This window comes from Lepisma saccharinum, chromosome 6 (assembly GCF_977018435.1).
Source record: "Lepisma saccharinum chromosome 6, izLepSacc3.1, whole genome shotgun sequence".
Taxonomy (NCBI): Eukaryota; Metazoa; Arthropoda; class Insecta; order Zygentoma; family Lepismatidae; genus Lepisma; species Lepisma saccharinum.
Window position 1 is genome coordinate 12,556,985 of NC_139234.1, and position 20,733 is coordinate 12,577,717.

At 37.5% G+C, this 20,733-nt stretch overlaps 1 protein-coding gene across 1 annotated transcript in view; it reads left to right on the forward strand.

Moving 5' to 3' along the window:
* The window catches only part of LOC145988990 (uncharacterized), a 584,192-nt gene that overhangs the window by 509,865 nt on the left and 53,594 nt on the right, over positions 1-20,733 (forward strand). The window contains exon 4 of the mRNA XM_083124291.1: positions 2,361-2,876. Coding sequence (XP_082980417.1) covers positions 2,361-2,876 — 516 coding nt within the window. The remainder of the gene's footprint in view (positions 1-2,360; positions 2,877-20,733) is intronic.

The following is a 20,733-nucleotide window of genomic DNA, read 5'->3' on the forward strand; positions in this document are numbered from 1 at the left end:
TGGCAAGGACATTGCCATCTAAAACACGGATTGTCAAATCTGATTCTCACACCAGGTTCCATACCGAAAGACGTATATAAATGGCGTTGCATGGTCCTTGCGACCCACGAGTGCCTATTGCTCCAAAACTAAAATGCAGCGAGCGAAGTGGCACCGGTGGGGTATGTGATATTCCAAAATATGAAGCTACTGAATAGGAGAGAGAAGTGCATGCTATTGCTTCCGCAAACAAGAGCGTTGTACTAGTCAGAAGGTCCCAGGGACTATGCCACACCCATTTTACGGGTTAATGCTTTGATATCACCTTAAGCATGAGTGTGAAATTTTGTGCGTTTAAAAACTGTTCTTTTCCATTTCTGAGAAATTACTAAAGATAGAAATATACAATTCGGTGGAGAGAAACATGTTAACATATCATGATATATTGCAAGCACCTTTGGTTGTCTGTGGGAACGTTCCAATAGTTGAGCATCTTTGTTGCCATGTAATCAAGAGGTCTCAGTGATACCCATAGTGATTTGTATCTCAGTTTAAACTGTAGGTCCAGTCCTGATTAGCCATTATGTGCATAAAGTGGACTTAAAAACAAAACTCAATAACTCAATGTTCCATAAGTCATATGAGTTTAACTTGTTAGACATATTTTTCCAGTTGAACATTTCTTGAAGCTCATGAAGTTTGTCAAGTTCCTTATGGCATTTGGAAAATAACTTCTGATGCAATCTGTGTAGTGTGCTCTTGTATGAACTGTGCAAAGCAGGATACTGATTGAGAATTGTCTGCCGCAAGGGTCATCCCGATAATAGTGCCTCATGTGCTGTAAAAATTTTATTTGAAGGAACAATTGTAAAGTTTGCATGAAAATAAATACACATGTTGGGTAGCTATTAAGGCTATTCAAAATATTGTCCTTTGTTGTTATTTTTTCCCCCAAGAAATATTAGACTTTTCTCAATGCAACTTTACATGTTTGTAGGAATGTACCACTGCTACATAATACATTTCTCATTCACTTTGGTGCATTGTGGTAGGCACAGGGGGTAAAATTTCTATTTTCTACTTTTTTTCTTTAACTTTCATTATTTAACTTTTATTATTTGGAGGTACATTGTACAAATGTCACTTCCACTAAAAGCCTTGTCATTTAAAAGAAAGCTAATTTCCCTACAACAATTGAGGGGTCTAGTGAGAGAGGGAGCTATGCCACAAATCTTGAAAATTTGAATTTTTGCCATTTTCAGTATTCTCCTGCCATCTGTCATCTATCATGTGAACTACAACCATGTGGCATAGCTCCTGCTTGTTCTGCAGCAGATTTTCTGAGTTCTTGAATACGTCCTCATCAGCATTTTGAGTGAGAGAAGGAGCTATGCCACTTACTGATGGTGTCTGCAATAGGAGTGGCAGAGGTTGTGCTAGATTTAATATCAAAAAATGTAACTGCTGTGAAATTTGATGCAACACAACCAGGCATGCTCTTCTTCAAAGACACCTATTCTGACATGGAACAGTGGCATTCATTAGAACTTCAAGAAGATGCCAGGTCGTCGCTCCAAAAATAGAAGAGATCCTGTGGCTGATCATCCTTATGTGACTATACTTCTTGAAGAAATACCACTACTCTATCCACATGGACGACCCATATCAGACCTGAAGTTAAAAGATCTCATGGCAATAATGCCTTATATTCCTCCAGTTTCTCGTGGTGTTTACCAAAAACTACAATCCACAGAAACAATGGACAGTGAAGATCCTCCAGAAGACATATGAAGTTGTCTTTATGTAGATCGATCATATGTAACCCTGTGAACATGATTTACACTCATGCAAAAGTATTTAAGCCTTGTTCAAAGTATTTGATGTGCTAGATTGATTTTTCCACATGGGTATACTACAACAATATACCATACATGTTCATAATAAATGGTATTTATATTGAAATTCATATTTTTCCTTTTGAATAATTTACCTAACAATATGTTCAGAAAAAAAATTACCCTTTGTTATACAAATTATGACTCAATGTAATGCTTTAGAAAACTCAATTTATTTCCATTTCTTGTCAAAGTGGCATAGCTCCCTCTCTCACTAGACCCCTCAATTAGTTCTCAAGCTACTTTTTATTTTACTTTGCATCAAAAGTTTGAAAAGGGTGCACTTGAAGAGTTTCCATCCTCAGAGGCTGTGCATTCACGAGAGACTCCATCCACTAAAGGTTAAACCAATATGATTTGCTTCTTTCTATGGGTTACTTTTACAAGTAATAATTATTATATTTATACTAAGTATAATATTGCACTTGGTAAAAGAATTCATGTCATCTTGCCCATCTCTATATAAATATGTCTTTTTATTTTTAGTAATGAACTACCAGATTTCAGTTTGAAGTCTGAACATGGGGCATCTAGTGAACATTGTGTGCTGCTAGAAAACAGAAATGTGAAAACAATCAACAAACTGTCAACTACAGCTAAAGAAATTTCTGCAGGAAGTGCAGAAGACGAGAGCATGATTGAATCGTCGTTCAATAATGAGGAATTTGATTTGGCTGTGGAAGATCCTTTAAAAGACAACTTGAACTTGACATGTGATAGAGAAAAAAGTGTATTAATTCTCCATTTCAAGGAGCCTGATTTTGAACTCAACTTCGAAGCACAAGAATTTGGAACATCTTGCAAGATAGTACATCAACTAACATCTGAGACATCCTTACGACACTCTGTTAAATCTCAGCAAGATGTAATGGAGAATGAAAATAACAGAGAATATGTAGAAAAGGCTCATACTATTAAGAGTGAAGAAATTTTCATTGCAGATAAACCTATCGAGCTTTCTGGTTTGAAAAGTGAAGATGATTTTGAAACTCCATGTCTGAGGTATGTATTTTATATAACACACATTAAAACTTATCCTAATAATACACATAATATTATACAGGGTATACATAAAGTATACAGGGTGTACTAATAGTTTCTTTACAATAAATTTTTTAGTGTCACCGGACATGTTAAAATACAGTTTGTATATCTTACCGAGATAATGTGAAAATGAAATATATGATTATGGGCAGAAACTGCCTAGGCTGACATTTTATGTTTCTACAATTATTGTCACATTAAAATGATTGATTGATTGAGTGATTGAATTGGTGTTTTAAGTCCACTTTATACACATTAAGGCTAATCGGAACTGGACTTACAGTTTAAAGTGGGATCCGAACCAGTATGTGCTCCACTGGTATTGAATCTGGGACGTTAAAATGATGTTCGATTGAATGTTATAACTGCAATTTATTATTTCGCAGAATATGATTGTCCTTTTCGGTAAGTGAACAATGATGTACACATACTTGTTGAATGTGATACAATATTTGTAATTCCTTACACAGGTATGTCATCATATGTATCCATTTTACGTTTCAGTCTGTAATTATTGCATACTTTCATACATATTGTATTTGAGTCTTACACTATAATATTCGGAATTATTATTTAGAGTTGTAATTACACGAAGTAGTTTTCTTCCTTGTAGGGGATTTAGGTTCACAGTGCAGCTTATTAGTCTCTGAAATACAGGACGTTGCCAATCATTCTGCTACTAGTGTGGTACGCTGGAGCATGGAAGACTCAAAGAGTTTGAGTGAGCGATAGAGGTCCCATGCAGCACTAATGTGGATGGTGGGCAATAAAAATATGGCTAAGTGGAAGGTGACCCAAAGGGAATGAATCTAAATAAATATGCCACTAATCACAAAAGTGGTATACAGTGTTGATGTGTTTGACACATTTTTTACGTATCCCTTCAGTCTCTTTACGAGATCCTGTGATCAACGCAAATAATATTAATTCAAGGCAATTCTTAAGTGGGCGTAAATAATAGAGAGTATTCACAATAAACATTATTAACGCGTGCTCTCCAAAGATATGTTGTAGCCACGTACAATCTTGCGACAACGTTTTACTATCTCACACCAAGTTGCGTCGCCGTTAAACAACTGCATTTTAGCAAACAAACACTCATCCTCAAAACCCTGTAAAGATCAATAGATGCTTTAATCTATTACTACAAGAAGTATTTATGAAGGATAACAAATGGTACAATTTCAATTTAATTGTTTGTCTTCTTTGATTTCAATAGCCTGTGCAATGTAGTTTTGGCTATTGATAACAACAATAATACATTCATTAAACTCATTCAAGTGAACGACCAGCTTTACTAATTCAAAATCCACCTTCAACATTTATAATTTACAGGGCGACCAATTCTGGTCATTAATTTATTTTACTATTCACAACAACTGTTAATCCTCAGAATCAACATTTCAATCGAATTTAGTACAGTAGCATCATTCGTGAATTTAAAGCTTACAACTTGAAACCTAACACTAATTTGACCAATAGATTATTACTTATATTGGTATCTGATGCTCTGAAACACCCTGTACAACATTGTGGTACATTCACGGCTATCGTTTTTTTTTTTTTTTTTGGAAGGACGAGAGGAATTAACTTCTTGGGCACCCTAAAACTTAACAGAATCTTAACATTTCATTTTCACTTTAATCTTCGACAGAACCCCACCTTGGTCCTCTTTTAGTGAACTGCACAGGTTACATTGAATGTGGTCCTTTGTTCCAACCTAGGCTTAGGCCTCTACCATTCTCGACACCACCACTGACACCATCCTTTTAGCTTGGTGACTTGGAAGAACAGGCCTCATCTAATTAGAACACCAAAACTGGTCATCAATCCTCGTAACCTCTTCCCTTATGGTTACAGATGTTGACTCGAAGAATTACCATACTTACACGTGTATAATGTGCATTTTTTTCCAAAATTTTTGCCCCCCTAAACTGTGGTGCATATTATGCACGCAATAATTTGGACAGCCAAAATGAAATCACACATTTTTTGTCACTATGTCACTGCGTATAACATGTATATACCTACAGATTGTCTTTCTTTAGCAATAATAATTTTAAAAAGTAACTCTGAAAAGCGAAGTGGCTGTTTTCTATGAGTTTTCACTAAGTATTGCAAAGTTCTGTGACATCGAGAAAAGCAGAACTTTTCTGGCAGCATTCAAGCACGCGCCTCCCGTGAAACGGGATGCGTATCAAGCAGTATTTTTCGCGGGAGAAATAACTCATTTTATTCGTACTCATTCCCTTCACAAGCATTCTACCGCTCGCAAGTGGGTCTGATCTAAAAATAAACACCAGACCATGCTTCAGTGATATTCAATAGCACTTCCCTCCCCCAAGCGCACCACAGCCGACCGCTGCTACCCAAAATGCCAGGCTTGTTTTGCCATTGTGATTTTGTTTGCTCTTGAATACACGAGAAGAGGTCGAATATGCTTGGATGTTACTTCAAATCGACCTTGTAGCGGACAACTTCCGGTAACTGCTTTAATTCAAAATGTGTTCTTTGTTTCCTGTAACACTTCATAAAGAAGTGAAAATGTTAGAGATAATCAAAGCCACATAGGCCAACTAAAGATCGTCAAACCTCTTAATGCATTTTCATCCAGGTTTCTACAAAAGTTCACTTCGATCTTGCGTGCATCATAACTCCCGTTTACCACTTTATACGTTTTCATAACTGTGCCGATGTTCTAATATTTGCCAAAAGTGCTCTGTTGGCCGAGTGACTTCTCCTTCTTTTCTTCGCATCAAACGTTTAGGGGCGAGGGGATGCCGATTGTTTTGTTGCTCGTGTGTGCACAGAGGCTGATTACAGGCAAGGGTGGAAGTGGATCGCTCTTCCTTTCCTTTGACTTCAAAAATGCTCAACCAGTTCTGGATGCATTCTTGAAAATGAATAAAAACCATAGGACAAGTAAAAAGTGCCCCCCTTCCCCTTCTTCGAAAGAAGAAAATAGTAAGACTAGTGTAGCAATCCAATATTCGCACTACTGCAGAGCACAGCTGTGATATAACTGATCTGAAATACTGTAATTGTTTTCTGACAATGCGTGGGTCCTTCGGCGAAGGAAAAGATCAATAAAGTTTAAGAAGCGCCGACAAACAGGCACAAAAGATGCAGTGTTACAAACAAAGAACTCGCTTGAATAGCTCTATTGTATGATTGGTGCGGGCCGCTAAAATGCTTGCTAAAAGTCTTACGTGGCTTTCTTTGCGGTGAACACAAAGCTTGCCACCTGTAACCCATCAATCCGGTCCAATATTACAGGCGAGAATACATATAAGATGAGCAATATTGAGTAAATAAATTACATTTAATTTCTATGAAAATATAACAGTTATCAGCAAGAATAAACAAGCACTTTCTTACTTAAAAGCGACAATTAATTTCTTACAATATTACAATAGTAGGTAAAAGTTCACGTCACAACTTTCACCTTGTGACGGCGCACTAGTGTGCCACGGCACACCGGTTGCGGAACACTGGTATAAGCTGACACCGATTATCGTCGATTAACGTGAGAGTAAATAACGATCTCCCATTTTGATATCTGAAAATGCACAGATTTCATAAAGCTTGTTTTGTGTTCCTTTTATGCTTTTGGGCTAATCGGGACTAAATATACAGTTTCACTTTAGTGAAATCCAATTCCAAACCAAAGTGATTATCGAGTGCAACACTGTTCAATGTGTCTTAGAATACGCATTGGGTGCAAACTGATGGCAAGTTGCGTGTTTCCTTTTTCAAGCTGGCTTACAATTCAAGTTGAGGAAGAGTATGGACTGCTCCCTGGAATGGGAAGGGTGTGAATTAGAAGTTGGTCGAAGGAAGGAAAACAACATTTTTACGATGTCTTATACACAGCCGAACCAAAACAAAATTTACAGCCCCACTTTGTGTGCGTGCATGCGTGCACGCGAGCGTGCCTAGAAAGGTATGATTTTCCAAGAGATCTTATGTTACCAGTTTATCTTGTAACAGACAATGCTCTAGTAGACCCGTATTAAATCCAACATTATCTCCCGATAATCGTTATTGGTGCAAATTGCAATAACGACCCCTTCAAAATAACTACCTTTTTCCCGGGGACTGTGAAAGGTCGTTGTATCGAGAGTTGACTGTAACAAATATGAAGGTAAAATAATTACGTCAACACTTAACAAATAAAATAACTACTGTATATTTACTGCACTATTGCAGCTTGACTCACGTAAATAATGTTTACACTTAATTTTGTCATTCACTCCCAGTTACTAATACAAGCTGTCTGCAATGTCCTCACTTCCATCCATCTTGTTCGATATTCCCGTTACCTTAAAACTTTTGATCACCATTTCCAGAGAGATGGAAAGAATTGCGTAGTAACTAATGCCACTTTTACTACAACCTGACTACCATGCCTCACTAACCCCATTCACAAACAATCGGCAGTGACGCATGTTTCACCCTCCCGCTTGCTGAGCGTTCATGCTGTGTTGATGTCATCCATCTATTGTAAGCATCACGCACTGCGACCTTGAATGGTCGGTTGATAACTTTGGTCTCTCCTCTCCTATGAAAAGACTAACATCTGGAAGTTCAAAGTCGCATGGTAAATGCAGCAGCTATGAAAGCAAGGAAAATCTTGTTTCTTATGATCTACTAATGAATTTGAAATGAAATGCGTAAATGTTAGTCCGACACTAAGAAAGCCATTTCTGGGACCTGAATTGTACTGTGCATTATATAAGAGATATATTTTTTTGTTGCTTTTCCCCATCATAAACGAGGGTGCGTATTATACACGCGTAAATACGGTACTTGATTCCACAGCAACTGGTCTCCTCGTCGAGTGTCCAATTGGTCTGGTGAAATCACGTCAAATGTGCACAGAACCTTAATACCTCGTCAAACTCTCAAAAACCACATGTACGCTTCTCATAATGCATTCTTCTTCGTGGACATATTCCCAATAATTGCGTAGTAACTAATGCCACTTTTACTACGACCTGACTACCTGACTAACTGTCTAACATGAAAAGGTCCCTGGGAACGATCAAGTCTGTTCGCAGTTTGTACTACCTTATTCCCCTCAAAAAAGACAAGATACGATAATTCACGTCTAGTATTTGTAACACAACATAAGAGTTCATTTGCAAAATGTGTAAATAGCACAGTAATCGACAATAGTTCCTGACTCGGTTCCTTGACAATCCAGTTAGTGGGTCTCCATTTCGAGTGTCTTCTCACTCGAGTTTTGTGAATGTTGTTAATGCCCAATTTTCACCCATGTGTGTCTTCACGCTATCGTAGTTCATGTAAGAATGCTCTTGCTGCACTCTCTGGTTGTACTGTTTCGGTTGTACTGTTTCTAGCTTCGTGAGGTAGAGGAAGGACAAAGAGTGAGCAAAAAACTTTCTAAAATTGCACTTCAATTAAAATTTTTACTATCCGAGCTACTTAGAAACACAAATATGTTACCAATTTGTATTTCTAGGTATGCTATATGTACTAAATATAAAAATTTCTAGTGTTTCATTATGTTTTTGTATTATTGTTGTCCGAGACAACATCATGACTTTCCCTTTGCAAGAATATAATTCATGTTTATGTTGCTCTATCATGACAAAATTGAGAATATGAATGATCAAAGAATTGTGCTTAGCTCTTTTCTCTGTTCTTGATATAGCACAAATAAGTATACATTTACCTTTCCCACTGGGTGTCATTTCGCTTTATTGCTAGTTTCCAGTTAGTGAATGGCTTTCAGGAGAGTACGATAGTAATTAGCTTCAGGTCTCCACTCAGTGGGTAAAGATTTGCAATTGTTAACAGATCTCACTTGAATTAAGCGGTTTCTCAGTGTTCTTGGCATATGCCTTGTTTCTGTCTTTGAATCCGGGTACCCCTCATGGGCAGGCGATCCATATATCCCACCTTGAGTCCATTTGCGGTGGTGGTCGTTCAATTGACAGTGCATTTTGGTACTTTCGGCCCCCTCCCCAAACTTGAACAGCACTACTTCCCTGGCCAGTGCCTTGAAGGTTGATTCGGATCTAATTAAATTACCCTTTCTGTGCATAAAGTGGCCTTAAAAACAGAAAGACATTTCAGAAGCACTACATTGGCTACATTTTGCAGCAGTATATTTTTCCACTAAAACATGTATCAATGTTTATTAGAAATCTTTCCAGGATGAAGGATAAGGTAGCTGATGTTGTTTTTTCTTAAAACATTGGTTGGGATTTAATGTAGTAGTTGATGTATGGGATTGTGAGTAAAGTTTATAAAGTACTAAACCTACTCATTATACAATAATTGTCAGTAATGATATGTATCGTATGAATCCCTAAGATTATATGTTTATTTTATAAAAGCCTCTCTGAATGCTTCACGTTGACCAGGGCATTCACTTGTTTTTCTCAGTTGTCTCAGCCTCTGAGGCATGTTAACAATGCACAGTGTTGTGCTATGCAAACCTCCTGAGCTATTCAGGAAACTGGTAGTTTCTTCTGCCTATGGAGTCAGTGGTTTGCATAGTGGCAATTAAAAACATGATTCGGCATGGAGGAAGAGCTCTATGGCCTAGGGATTTAGAGGTGAGAGAAGCTGAGAGGTGACTGACTTTTGTTTGGAATTGAGGAGGGAGTGAAGGTTAGGAGAGCAGTGGAGCAGAAGTGGGACGACGCTCTGGTCAACCGATAGAGAAGCCAACAGAGGACTTAGTATTTTTCTATTCATCGTAAATATCTTCATACATCAGATAGACAGGTAACTATCCTAACACCCAGCCATGATTCAGGTTCAAAGATTCAGAAAACCCAACGAGTGACCATTGTCTTTTCTAGTTGATTAATTCCTAAATCTTATTTGTACCTTTCGTGTTGCCAAGCGTTAACTCGTCATGCCAATGACGAGTGCTCTCATCAGAGGATGAATGATGAATAACTTACATCACCCAGCAATTAATTGCGAAGTGACTGGTTCTGATCCCATCATTCTTTAGAATGATACGGTATCAGTAATTGTGTTTATAATTCAATATCTACCATTGACTAGATAGTTGCTGTTTACGTTCTTTTAAGCTTCAAAGCTGCTATTGTATTGAAAACAATGATGCCTTCTCCTTTTAATATTAAGAAGAAAACTGTTACTGAAAGGCACAAATTGTACCAATACTAGATGTTTACTACTCTAGTTAGATTAAATCTTTGCTTTGATCAATTATCAACCTCCGTTTGAAAATTTATTTAAAGACATAAATGTTATCGTGGGTCATTTTAAGGGGGTTTGAACTTATTCACTTTGGGTTTCCTTCCTTTACTACTTTTTTTTTTCTTTCTGAAAATTGAGGGGGACTGTGGCCCCTTAAGCCTCCTCTGCATATATCAGTGGGTTCTGGAGTGAGAACATCACATGGTTCATGCACAGCATATGATGACCCTGAGTAATGCTGAAAATAAGTTTAAATATGATGATTGAATATTTTCTGTCAGATTTCAATTGAATTTTTCCATAAATGAAAAGTTTTTCTGCAACAATGCACAGAAATTCGTAATTTACATTTCTTCATATGTAGTTTCAGAATGCACTTTCATGTTTTTATTTGTTTGGTCACTAATACGCATAGACTAGCCTCATTCTACATGCAAATAATTATTTTTTAAGGCTTATGTTTCCTTTCAGTATAAACACCTTTTTGCAATGTTTGGAATTTTCAAACTCCATTGCATCTACCTAGGCTTAATGTGCTTATATGCTCTTCATGTAAGGAATTTGGAGCCATTGTGGTCTAGTCGGTAGGGGGTGAGAGTGCCACGTTAGAGACCCAAGGTTGTGCCGGCAACCTTGGGGAGGTAAAGGCAACCAGAGCATGGTGCTGATCACATCACCTCGAAAGTGGCGGAGGTGGAGCCATACACCCACAACCCCTTATATGTGCCTCACGGCTTGGTGCACAAAGATCCTGTTCTTTTTTTCACCTTTGCTTGTAAGGAATTTAATATATCACTGGCAATGATATGTGAATCCTTGCTGCATAGCTTAGAGCGTTGGATGGAATATCTGTGATCTGATTGAGGGCCGGTTGCAATGTCTCTACTCGGAAGTCTCACTTAGGATAAGTGCAAGTATGTACTTGATTGCAACATGTTTTTGGTAGTTCATCCTTCTTAAGATTGATTTGATCATTTTCCTATTTAGCATCGCTTTTCTGCCACTTTTGGATAATTGCGATGATGAGGTTGAGTGAATATATGTTGGAATTGATGGTGGGACACTCGCAAAGAACACCGGTGCTCAGACTGAGTTTTGAGCATTATGGTGGTCTTTCTCCAGGGTGACCAACACCAACTGCAGAAAGATGTTTGTGTGTGTTTGTGTTTATGGCATGTATATGTGTGCTTTTCTTTGGTGTAGATTTTGTAAGTATAAAAATATGTTAAAGAACAAAGTGTTCATCGAAATTAAATGAAACAAGAGAATAGGTAAGACATACATTCCACTGTCATTTTATTTGAATGAAAGTTTTCTTGCTACACAGTATAGATGCTAAGTTTTCAAAGTCATTGTTACAGACTTTTAGAATGTTTTACTACCTACTCCTGTTACAATAATGCAGAACATAATTATTTGCAACAAAAGAATGTCAGGTACAAATGCTTATCATTTGTAACTTCTGAATTTATTCATTTTAGGGAGGAATAAAATACGTAGTTGATAATTTCAAGACGTAAGTGAGTACTAAAATTATTTCCTTGAAACTTACTTGTAAATGTTCTATTAATTTTGGTGGCGTGCCACCATCCACTTAGGTGAAGCATTGAGTTTCCCAAGTGGATAGTGGCAGAGGCCACCGAAATTAATAGAACATTTACAAGTAAGTTTCGCGGAAATCATTTTAGTACTCACTACGTCTTCTGAATTTAGTTTATACAAACTGCTTCTTTACTTGTCTTGATGGGAACATTTCACTCGTACATGGGAATAACTTTCTCTCCTTTAAACATAATAACAATGCCCAAAATTTGGCCACGTCATAACAGATTGAAATCACATTGTTAAAAATACAGTACAAGAGTGAAAAAAAACTATAGGTGTGAACACATAGAATGAACATACATTTCGCAACTTCTTAGTTGACTGCCCAGAAAATTTTCAAGTTCTAGAATTTAGATACTTTGAAATATTGCAGTTCAGTGCCAGCTGAAAGTGACTAACTTTGAGACACCATGAAAAATGCTGTGGTGAAAGGTTTCCAATTTTGCACATTCCAGGAACATAGAAACTATAAAGTGTTAACATAATACACAGTCAAGCAGAAATACTAGATTGAATTATGAATCTTGTGGCCAGTTCGTCCAAGCTTCGTTAATATGTTTTTAAGGAGCTGATCGTTAATGCTTCACTAAAAATTTAGCAGGCTGTCAAACTTTCAATGTTCATTGTTTGCTCAAGCGATTTTATAGGCCTGTTAACTAGTGACATGCTAGAGGCGTTTTGCTTTAATTTGTTGCTATTCTCATACCTTGACACGAGAAATGCTACATTTTGATTGGTTGTGACATAGCAAATGAACAATATACTTTGCTCAAGTGCATTTTTCCGAAACCACCTTGCAAAACGTTTGTTCTGGTTTGAGCTTTGTACAAAATCCCAGGAACAATAAATAAAGCAATATCTAAAGTATAAATATATGTTTATGAAATGAATATAGTTGGGTATTTACATTAACATATTAAAAATGTTGATGTATTAAAAGTTATATTGTGATTTCTTTAAGTTAGATTGAAATGTATGCCGATTGTGATTCAACAGCTATATAAATAAAAACTATGGTTCTAGGTAAGGGTAGTGCTTTTGAATCGTGCAAAATAAATTATATTGAAATATATTCTAAATAAAGGTGGAAATGAACTGGTGTTAGCTATAACAAATTCCCCTGAACGAAAGAAAACATTACACGAAATGTACACCATGCATAACTTAACTTGCTGTACATGGCAATGTAAAAGTATGTGAATGTTTGCATTCTTCATTGACTTTGCATAAAACTACATTTCTGAAAGTATATACAGGGTGTCATTTTAATGGCGCCCACGGACCACGGAAACGTATAAAGGACATCAAAACAAATAACTTTTCTCAGTAACATTTTTCTTGTTGGTGCGTCGTTTCGGCACTACAGTCGTTCAAAAAAGCCCATTTTGCCGCCTGAATGCTGTCAAACACACACAACATTTGATTGCATTTGCGACGTCATATCCCATCGTGAAGCGATGCGTTCCAGGGTTGCCAGGGTTTCACAGTCTGTGAAAAATGACATAGCTACAATCAGCCACATTATGTACCGTAACACAAAACGAGAAAACACGTTCTGTAACCTAACAGGAAGTAAACAAACAATACGAAAAATAGTAGAAAGAAAATAGAATTCAAGTGGGAGTGGTCATATCGAATTTTGTCTCAGCTTACATGTCAAATATTTGCAAATCTAGTTACCAAGTTGGCATCTACAATTTAGTCTATCCACTTCGTCCTTCTGATACTAGTTGTCTTTGACACACTGAACAGATGACAAAATAGAAATGAAAGAACTCAAAATTCCAAAGGTAAGCAACAGATAATATAATGTTTATTCAGAGCATTATGAGGCAAGTGGTAAAAATGATTGAAAATACAGGGATATAAGTAGTAGTAATACAAGCTCCAAGACGACTATGTGTTTATCTATGCACGGACACTCATGTAATAGTTTTCAAATGTGAACAGGGCAGTATATTCGCTACTGATTCATCATTAGATTGTTACTGTGGTTGTACTTGTTTTAGCCGTAACGTAACAACGTGAACCTCTGATACTTCCGTTATCAGCACAAGAGTACCGCATGGCATTTGGACACAAACCTGTAGATATCAACCTTGCAATGAGATTTGCAAATATTTGATGTGTAGTTGGGCGTAAACAGCCACGTGTAAGCTGTAAGTCCAATAAAATTTATTGATGTTGATATTTTAGATGTAGGCTGAGACAAAATCCGACGTTTTATTTTGAATACATTTTTACCATTTCTCATATCGTTGGTTCACTTCCCCCTTCCTCTGAAATGACTGCTGATCTTCTGGCTGGTTGGCTATGATGTTCGGTCTGCTGGACGCTTTTCTCGCTTCGTTTTACAGCTAATAATGTGGTTGGTAGTTTGTCATTTTTCACAAAATTTGTGTGTTCCTTGCAACTCTGCTGTGCGTTGTTTCGCCACAGGATATGACGTCGCAGGTACGATCAAATGTTGTGTTGGGTTGCCAGCATCCAGGTGGCAAAACGGTCTTTCTTGAACGGATGTAGCGTCGAATCGACGCACCAACGAGAAAAATGTTACTGGGAAAAGTTGTTTGGTTTGATGTCCTCTATACGAATCTGTGGTCCGTGGGTGCCATTAAAATGACACCCTGTATATATACAGGGTGACTGGTAATTAGATGTATTCCCTGAAAGGGGTTAAAGTATAGACAATTTGCAATAAATTTGACCATATGATATCCCATCCGGAAATTAGTAGTTTTCGAGATAATCGAATTTCTTTTGTTTCTTTAAAAAATGACAATTTTCCACATAAAAAGATGAATTGACAAAAAACTGCTCATTGTATGGAACTCATTTCAGCATTTTCTGATAGCTAACAAATAAGTGGTTCATTGAAAAAAAAGTTTTTCCCAAATAACAATCACATGTAAGTACCGGGTGGGTCTAAACTTACAAGTGATGATAAAAAATTGCACTCTTAGTCTACTTGGCAACGTATTAATAACAAAAATGGTATGTCACGAAGCGTACAAATTACTTAAATTACTTCCTTGTGTCATCTGCTATCCAACAAGGTACAAATGTTGCTAACTTTCACATTTGTGTACTAGAAATAATACTTCATTCATCTTCATGTGAATGGAATCAATGAACAATACAATTAAAGAACATTACACGTCTTGCTCAAAGTGGGCACCTCCGTTACAAATGCAGGCACGCAGGTTTTTACGGACATTTGTTCTCTTAACTCGTGATGTGATGGTGTCCTTGATGTGTTAACCAGCCTTTAAGATCCTCTCCCTGAGCTCTTCTTGCGAGTTTACTGGTGTCTTGTAAACTAATTCTTTCATGTGGCTCCAAATGTAAAGGTCGCAAGGCGTGGGGATCGAGTTGGGCAGTCATCATGCTGATAGATCATGTCATGTCTTGTAGCTAGAAGCACATCCTCCAACAACATTGCCATTCCGTTCCTCAAAAAATGTTCATAAGTGATGCCATTTAAGATTTGGGGCAGGAAAAATGGCTCGATCAAATGATTGTTGATGACGCCCATCCATACTTCTGCCTGGGCGTGCGACAGTGGCTGGATGAAAATTACCCAAAGAAATGGATTGGCCGAGGCGGCCCGATGTCCTGGCCAGCTTTATCCCCCGATTTGGCACCTTGCGACTTTTACATTTGGAGCCACATGAAAGAATTAGTTTAAAAGACACCGGTAAACTCGCAAGAAGAGCTCAGGGAGAGGATCTTAACAGCTGGTAAACACGTCAAAGACACCATCACATCATAAGTTACGAGACCAAATGTCCATTAAAACCTGCGTGCCTCCTTTCATAATGGAGGTGCCCACTTCGAGCAAGACGTGTAATGTTCTTTAATTGTATTGTTCATTGATTCCATTCACATGAAGATGAATGAAGTATTATTTCTTGTACACAAATGTGAATGTTAGCAACATTTGTACCTTGTTGGATAGCAGATGTCACAAGGAAGTAATTTAAGTAATTTGTACGCTTCGTGTCATACCATTTTTGTTATTAATACGTTGCCAAGTAAACTAAGAGTGCATTTTTTATCATCACTTGTAAGTTGAGACCCACCCGGTACTTACATGTAATTTTTATTTGGGAAAAACTTTTTTTTCAATGAACCACTTATTTGTTAGCTATCAGAAAATGCTGAAATATGTTCCATATAATGAGCAGTTTTTTCTCAATTCATCTTTTTATGTGGAAAATTGTCATTTTTTAAAGATACAAAAGAAATTTGATTATCTCGAAAACTACTAATTTTCGGACGGGGTATCATATGGTCAAATTTATTGCAAATTGTCTATACTTTAACCCATTACAGAGAATACATCTAATTACCAGTCACCCTGTGTGTGTGTGTGTGTGGTGTGTATACACACACACACACACACACACACACACACACACACACACACACCCCATGGTTTGTAAGTGTGAAAATTTGGGGAACATGACAAATTTCTGCCTTTTGGGAACTCTCTTATTTTGAGGGTTTTTAAGATTTCTGGACTTCCATGGGATTCAGAAATGACACTAGATGGTGAGAATGTGCTGAAAAAGTTAAATTTTCATCAAAATCAATAACCTGAATTTTCCCCCTATTTCGGGGAACTAACCTGGAACATATGCGCATTTCGGGAAACTCTCAATGTGTGTGAAAATGTTATCTGCCAAACGGGGATATTAAACCTATTTGGGGAACTTTGTGTCATTTGAAGATGCACACAAGTTCCTCACATCACATAAAGGTCCCCAAAATGAAACCCACGAACTAACGCAGCTCTCTACTGTTAACAAGTGAAGGAAGCATTGCACGTAAGTAACCGTCGATGTTGCTCGCGTCGGTGGAACGCCGAAATTTGTTCTGCTCCGTGCTTGGCGTGGTGTTTGGATGTTTTTTTGGCTGTAAATTTTTTTAGACGATTAGCAACAATTGAAGTGCAATTAAAAGTACACCACGCCTCATAGATATAATTTACGAGTTCGTCTGATTTAAGGGAAAAATCGACGACATATGAAGCTTGGATAAATTCACGTTTCAGAATTCCGAAGGCTCCAGATCGTCAGGTATGTACAATAAATCTTACGAGACATTAAGAAAAGGTAAACATATTGGTATGCATATATTTACATATAGAGAGAGGTTGTAAACATTCATAACAATGGACCCGGGTTCGAACCTCGCTCGGGCTTGGTTGGTTGTAAATGTCCAGGTAAAAATCTGATATACCGGAACCACATTTGATCAAAATTACAGGAGAAATGAAGAGAATGTACTTACGAAATTGTGCTTCTGTATTATTTTGGAAGTTTCTTGATGTAGAGTGAGTGTATTGTGATTAACACGAAAATCTGTAAATTTGTGTTCTTTTTATGCTAATGGAACCTAACCTAACAGGCCTAAGCTAACCTCGTAGGCATACCTCAAACCCGTGAATGGTGCATGGGACTAGCCGTGGATGGTTTCTGGGATGCCAATGGTGCATGGGGCTATCGCCAACGGTTTTTTGGGCTAACGGGCATTTTTGTAGTGAAAAAACAAAAAGCACACCCCACACAATGTTCAGCGATGCATAATACGTAAGTATAAAATGAAAAACAACCAGAAAATAGCGTTTTTCATGTGGTTCCAGTATATCCGAGTTTTAATATTGTCCATTCATCGGTAACAGTTCTGTATATCGGAGACACTTTTCTTCGGCGTGTTCTGGATAAATTTGTTTTGTATGTATGCTAATGGAACCTAACCTAACAGGCCTAACCTAACCTCATAGGCATACCTCGTATCCGTGAATGGTGCGTGAGGCTACTCACGGATGATCTGTGGGGCTAACGCCAATGGTGATTAAAAAGTGTGTCCGATATACGGAACTGTGACCGAATAAACTAAATCAATCATTCATGACACACATCCATGATACTTAGGGTTACCAGACGCCCGGATTTTCCCGGACATGTCCTACATTTTAGCCTTATGTCCGGCGTCCGGGAGGAATTTGAAAAATATCATAAATGTCCTACATTTTGAGCATCCCATAATATTAATTAGGAAAATAGGTAACAGAAACAAATCATGCAAGTTACAAGTCTATGTACTGCGCTTCCAAACTCAATAGTGAAATTTATTTTGATTTAGTTATTGCCCAAAAAGAAAAAAAGTTTGTCCTGCTATTAAACAAATGGGAAAACGAAAGCAATTAATGAACCAAGTTTTAGGACAACTTTCTGATAAAGTCACTGTTCAATACCTGAGCAGAATTTCTTGCCTTATGGTTTATACTGATGAAACAAGGTTTTGCCCATTATTATTCAATATAATTTGATTGTAAAGCAGGGGTATAGAGAGCAAAGTTATTGAGGGTATCTGCCAGTCAAAAAAGTCATGGAAGTCAAGAAAAAGTAAAGAAATCAAAAAGTAGGTCAAGAAGTTAATAAAAAGTAATAAATTATTCTTGTGGTCAAGAATTTTTGCTATTGATTGGTTGATTTAGTTTATTTTACTTCACTTTTTTCTGTCTCTTTGGCTAATTGCGAAGATAAGGATGAATGGTGGTACGATAAGATGGATGAAGGGACAGTCACAAACATATAGGGACAACCGACATAAGCCCCTGGCTTAGGCCCGCTTTAGACGAAACATTTTCCTTAGCATTTTTCTTAACATTTGTGCCATGACCAAAATGCTAGTGTGTAAAGTGAGAAATGTTTCGGTATTTCAGATGCCATGGATTAAATTCATAGTATTTCTCAAGGATAGGCTCGGTCTGTATCATTTTTCGTAGCGTAACCAATCAGAAGCGTAACCAATCAGACCTCTAGGTCAGGAGTGACGTTGTAATGGAGGCCGAGTGAGATGTAAACAATGTATCACTTCACATTTTCAAAAGCCGATAACTATTCAACCGAGAGGAATAACGTTTCGTATAAAACGTTATTAGGTTCAAAACAATGGCGCTGCTTAAATACATACTTTACAACGTTTACTGTACATGTGTGGAAGAATATTTCAGTTCTTTCAAATGTAAACACCGTGCACTCAGCATAGATGGTGTAACACGACGTGCCTTTCATGCTGTATATGTTATGCATTGTAATCGCAAAAGCTAGCCGAAATGTTATATGAAATGTTTGCGTGTAAAGTACTGTCTGTCTGCTATTATATTGTTTGAAGCATTTGCATAGCATTTATGCTAGCAAAAATGCTAAAGGAAATGCTTTCGTCTAAAGCCGGCGTTATACTGGCTGTGAGTCCAGACGCCAAAGCCTAGTTTATCTGCCAAACACAGTTCAGGATGCATTAATATGAGATAGCTGATCTAATTCTCTTCTTAAATTCAGCTTCAGTTTTCATCTTAACTGACCCTTCTGTAGGGGTTTTCGTTAAATAAATATTTATTTTCTTCATTACTAATTTCCAACTTTGCCTTGTAGGGGTCGATTAAATAAACGTTAAGAAAAACGAAAAAAAAGGGTCTAGAAAAAGTCAAGAATTCTGGATGTGTTATTTTGGTAGACAGCCTGTTATTGAACTAAAATCTACCCAAGATGAAACTTCTGGAACCATTTTAAATTACGGTAATTGCTGAATATTTGTTTACCATTACAGGTCATAATTCAAACATTGAGAGACTACTTTCATTACCATCAGCACCACAGACACACGAGATAATTATTTTTACATAAAGTCTGTAAAATGTTTGGTACTGGTCCCTATAACAGCCGCGGTAGCTCAATAGGGCATCTGACTACCATGCGAGAGACCCGGTTCGATCCCCGGCGAGGGAGAACCGGGATTTTTCAACCTGTTCAAGCGGCTCCGGCACCCACCGAGCATCGTATATAGTGGGTACCTGGAGGAAACTCAGTGGGGTAAAGGCGGCCAGGGGCGCTGATCACATCACCCCACCTTCGGTAGTGATCAAGAAAATGAGGGGGGCCCTAACCGAACATCAGCCTATACGCCTTCATGGCGTGGGCATAGCACAGGGGAGCACTTTACTTTTTTTTTTTTTTACTGGTCCCTATAATTTCAAAGAGTTTGACTGTCCACTCTAACATAAATATAGTTTGACTAAACCTGAAATTTTGATAAAAATTGTCTCCTCTGAGAAGTACCACTTAAATCATGTAGTAAGAGGTGCATTGATTAGCAAGATTGCAAGTTTTGAAATTTTGCATTTAAAAATTCATTAAGAATTTTTTTTTTAACTGAAAAGTGTAACTTTTCAACTATTTTCTAACGTGTTCTATAGAAATATGTTTTATTTATTGAGAATGTGTTGTGTCCTACATTTTGACTTAATGTCCTACATTTTGGGACAGCATGTCCTACATTTCCCTTACAGCGATCTGGTAACCCTAATGATACTTAGGTACACCCTGTATTTTCACGAAATTTCACACTTTTGACCTACAAAAGTTCAAGAGAGCCAAAAAGAACAGATATCCGGTGATTCGGAGTCCACCATCGAATTTGTGATTTTCCCCCCTATCTAAAGGAGGCCTTTAAGAATACTCTGGTAAAATCCGGTTATACTGGAAATGGATGAAAATCGTTACTTTCTGTTTTTATCACATTCTGACTTACCTAATATGCATTCCTGAATATTATTTAGCGTGTCGTTTTCCTTTTTTCACTAAAATAATTTCCATTTCGGACAATATTGTTCGTTCCTTTTTCGCTTGCATCTCGCACGTTGTGGCAGGCAAATCTTGACTACCGTTGTCTATCATGAGTGGGTATGCAGTGTTTCCAAACTTCCGAACCCAAAAAAATACTACTTTCCTGTTTGTGAAGTTTTTGTTTCAGGGATCGAAATTATGCTCCACGAACCATTCGCAATAGCCACACAAACCATTCCCGCATAGCCCCATGAACCATTCACAGATAGGCCCACGAACCATGCAAGGTTAGGTTAGGGTTGACAAACATAGTTAAAAAAAAATATATGCACATTCACGTACGTTCTCTTACGTTAACATAGTTACAAATA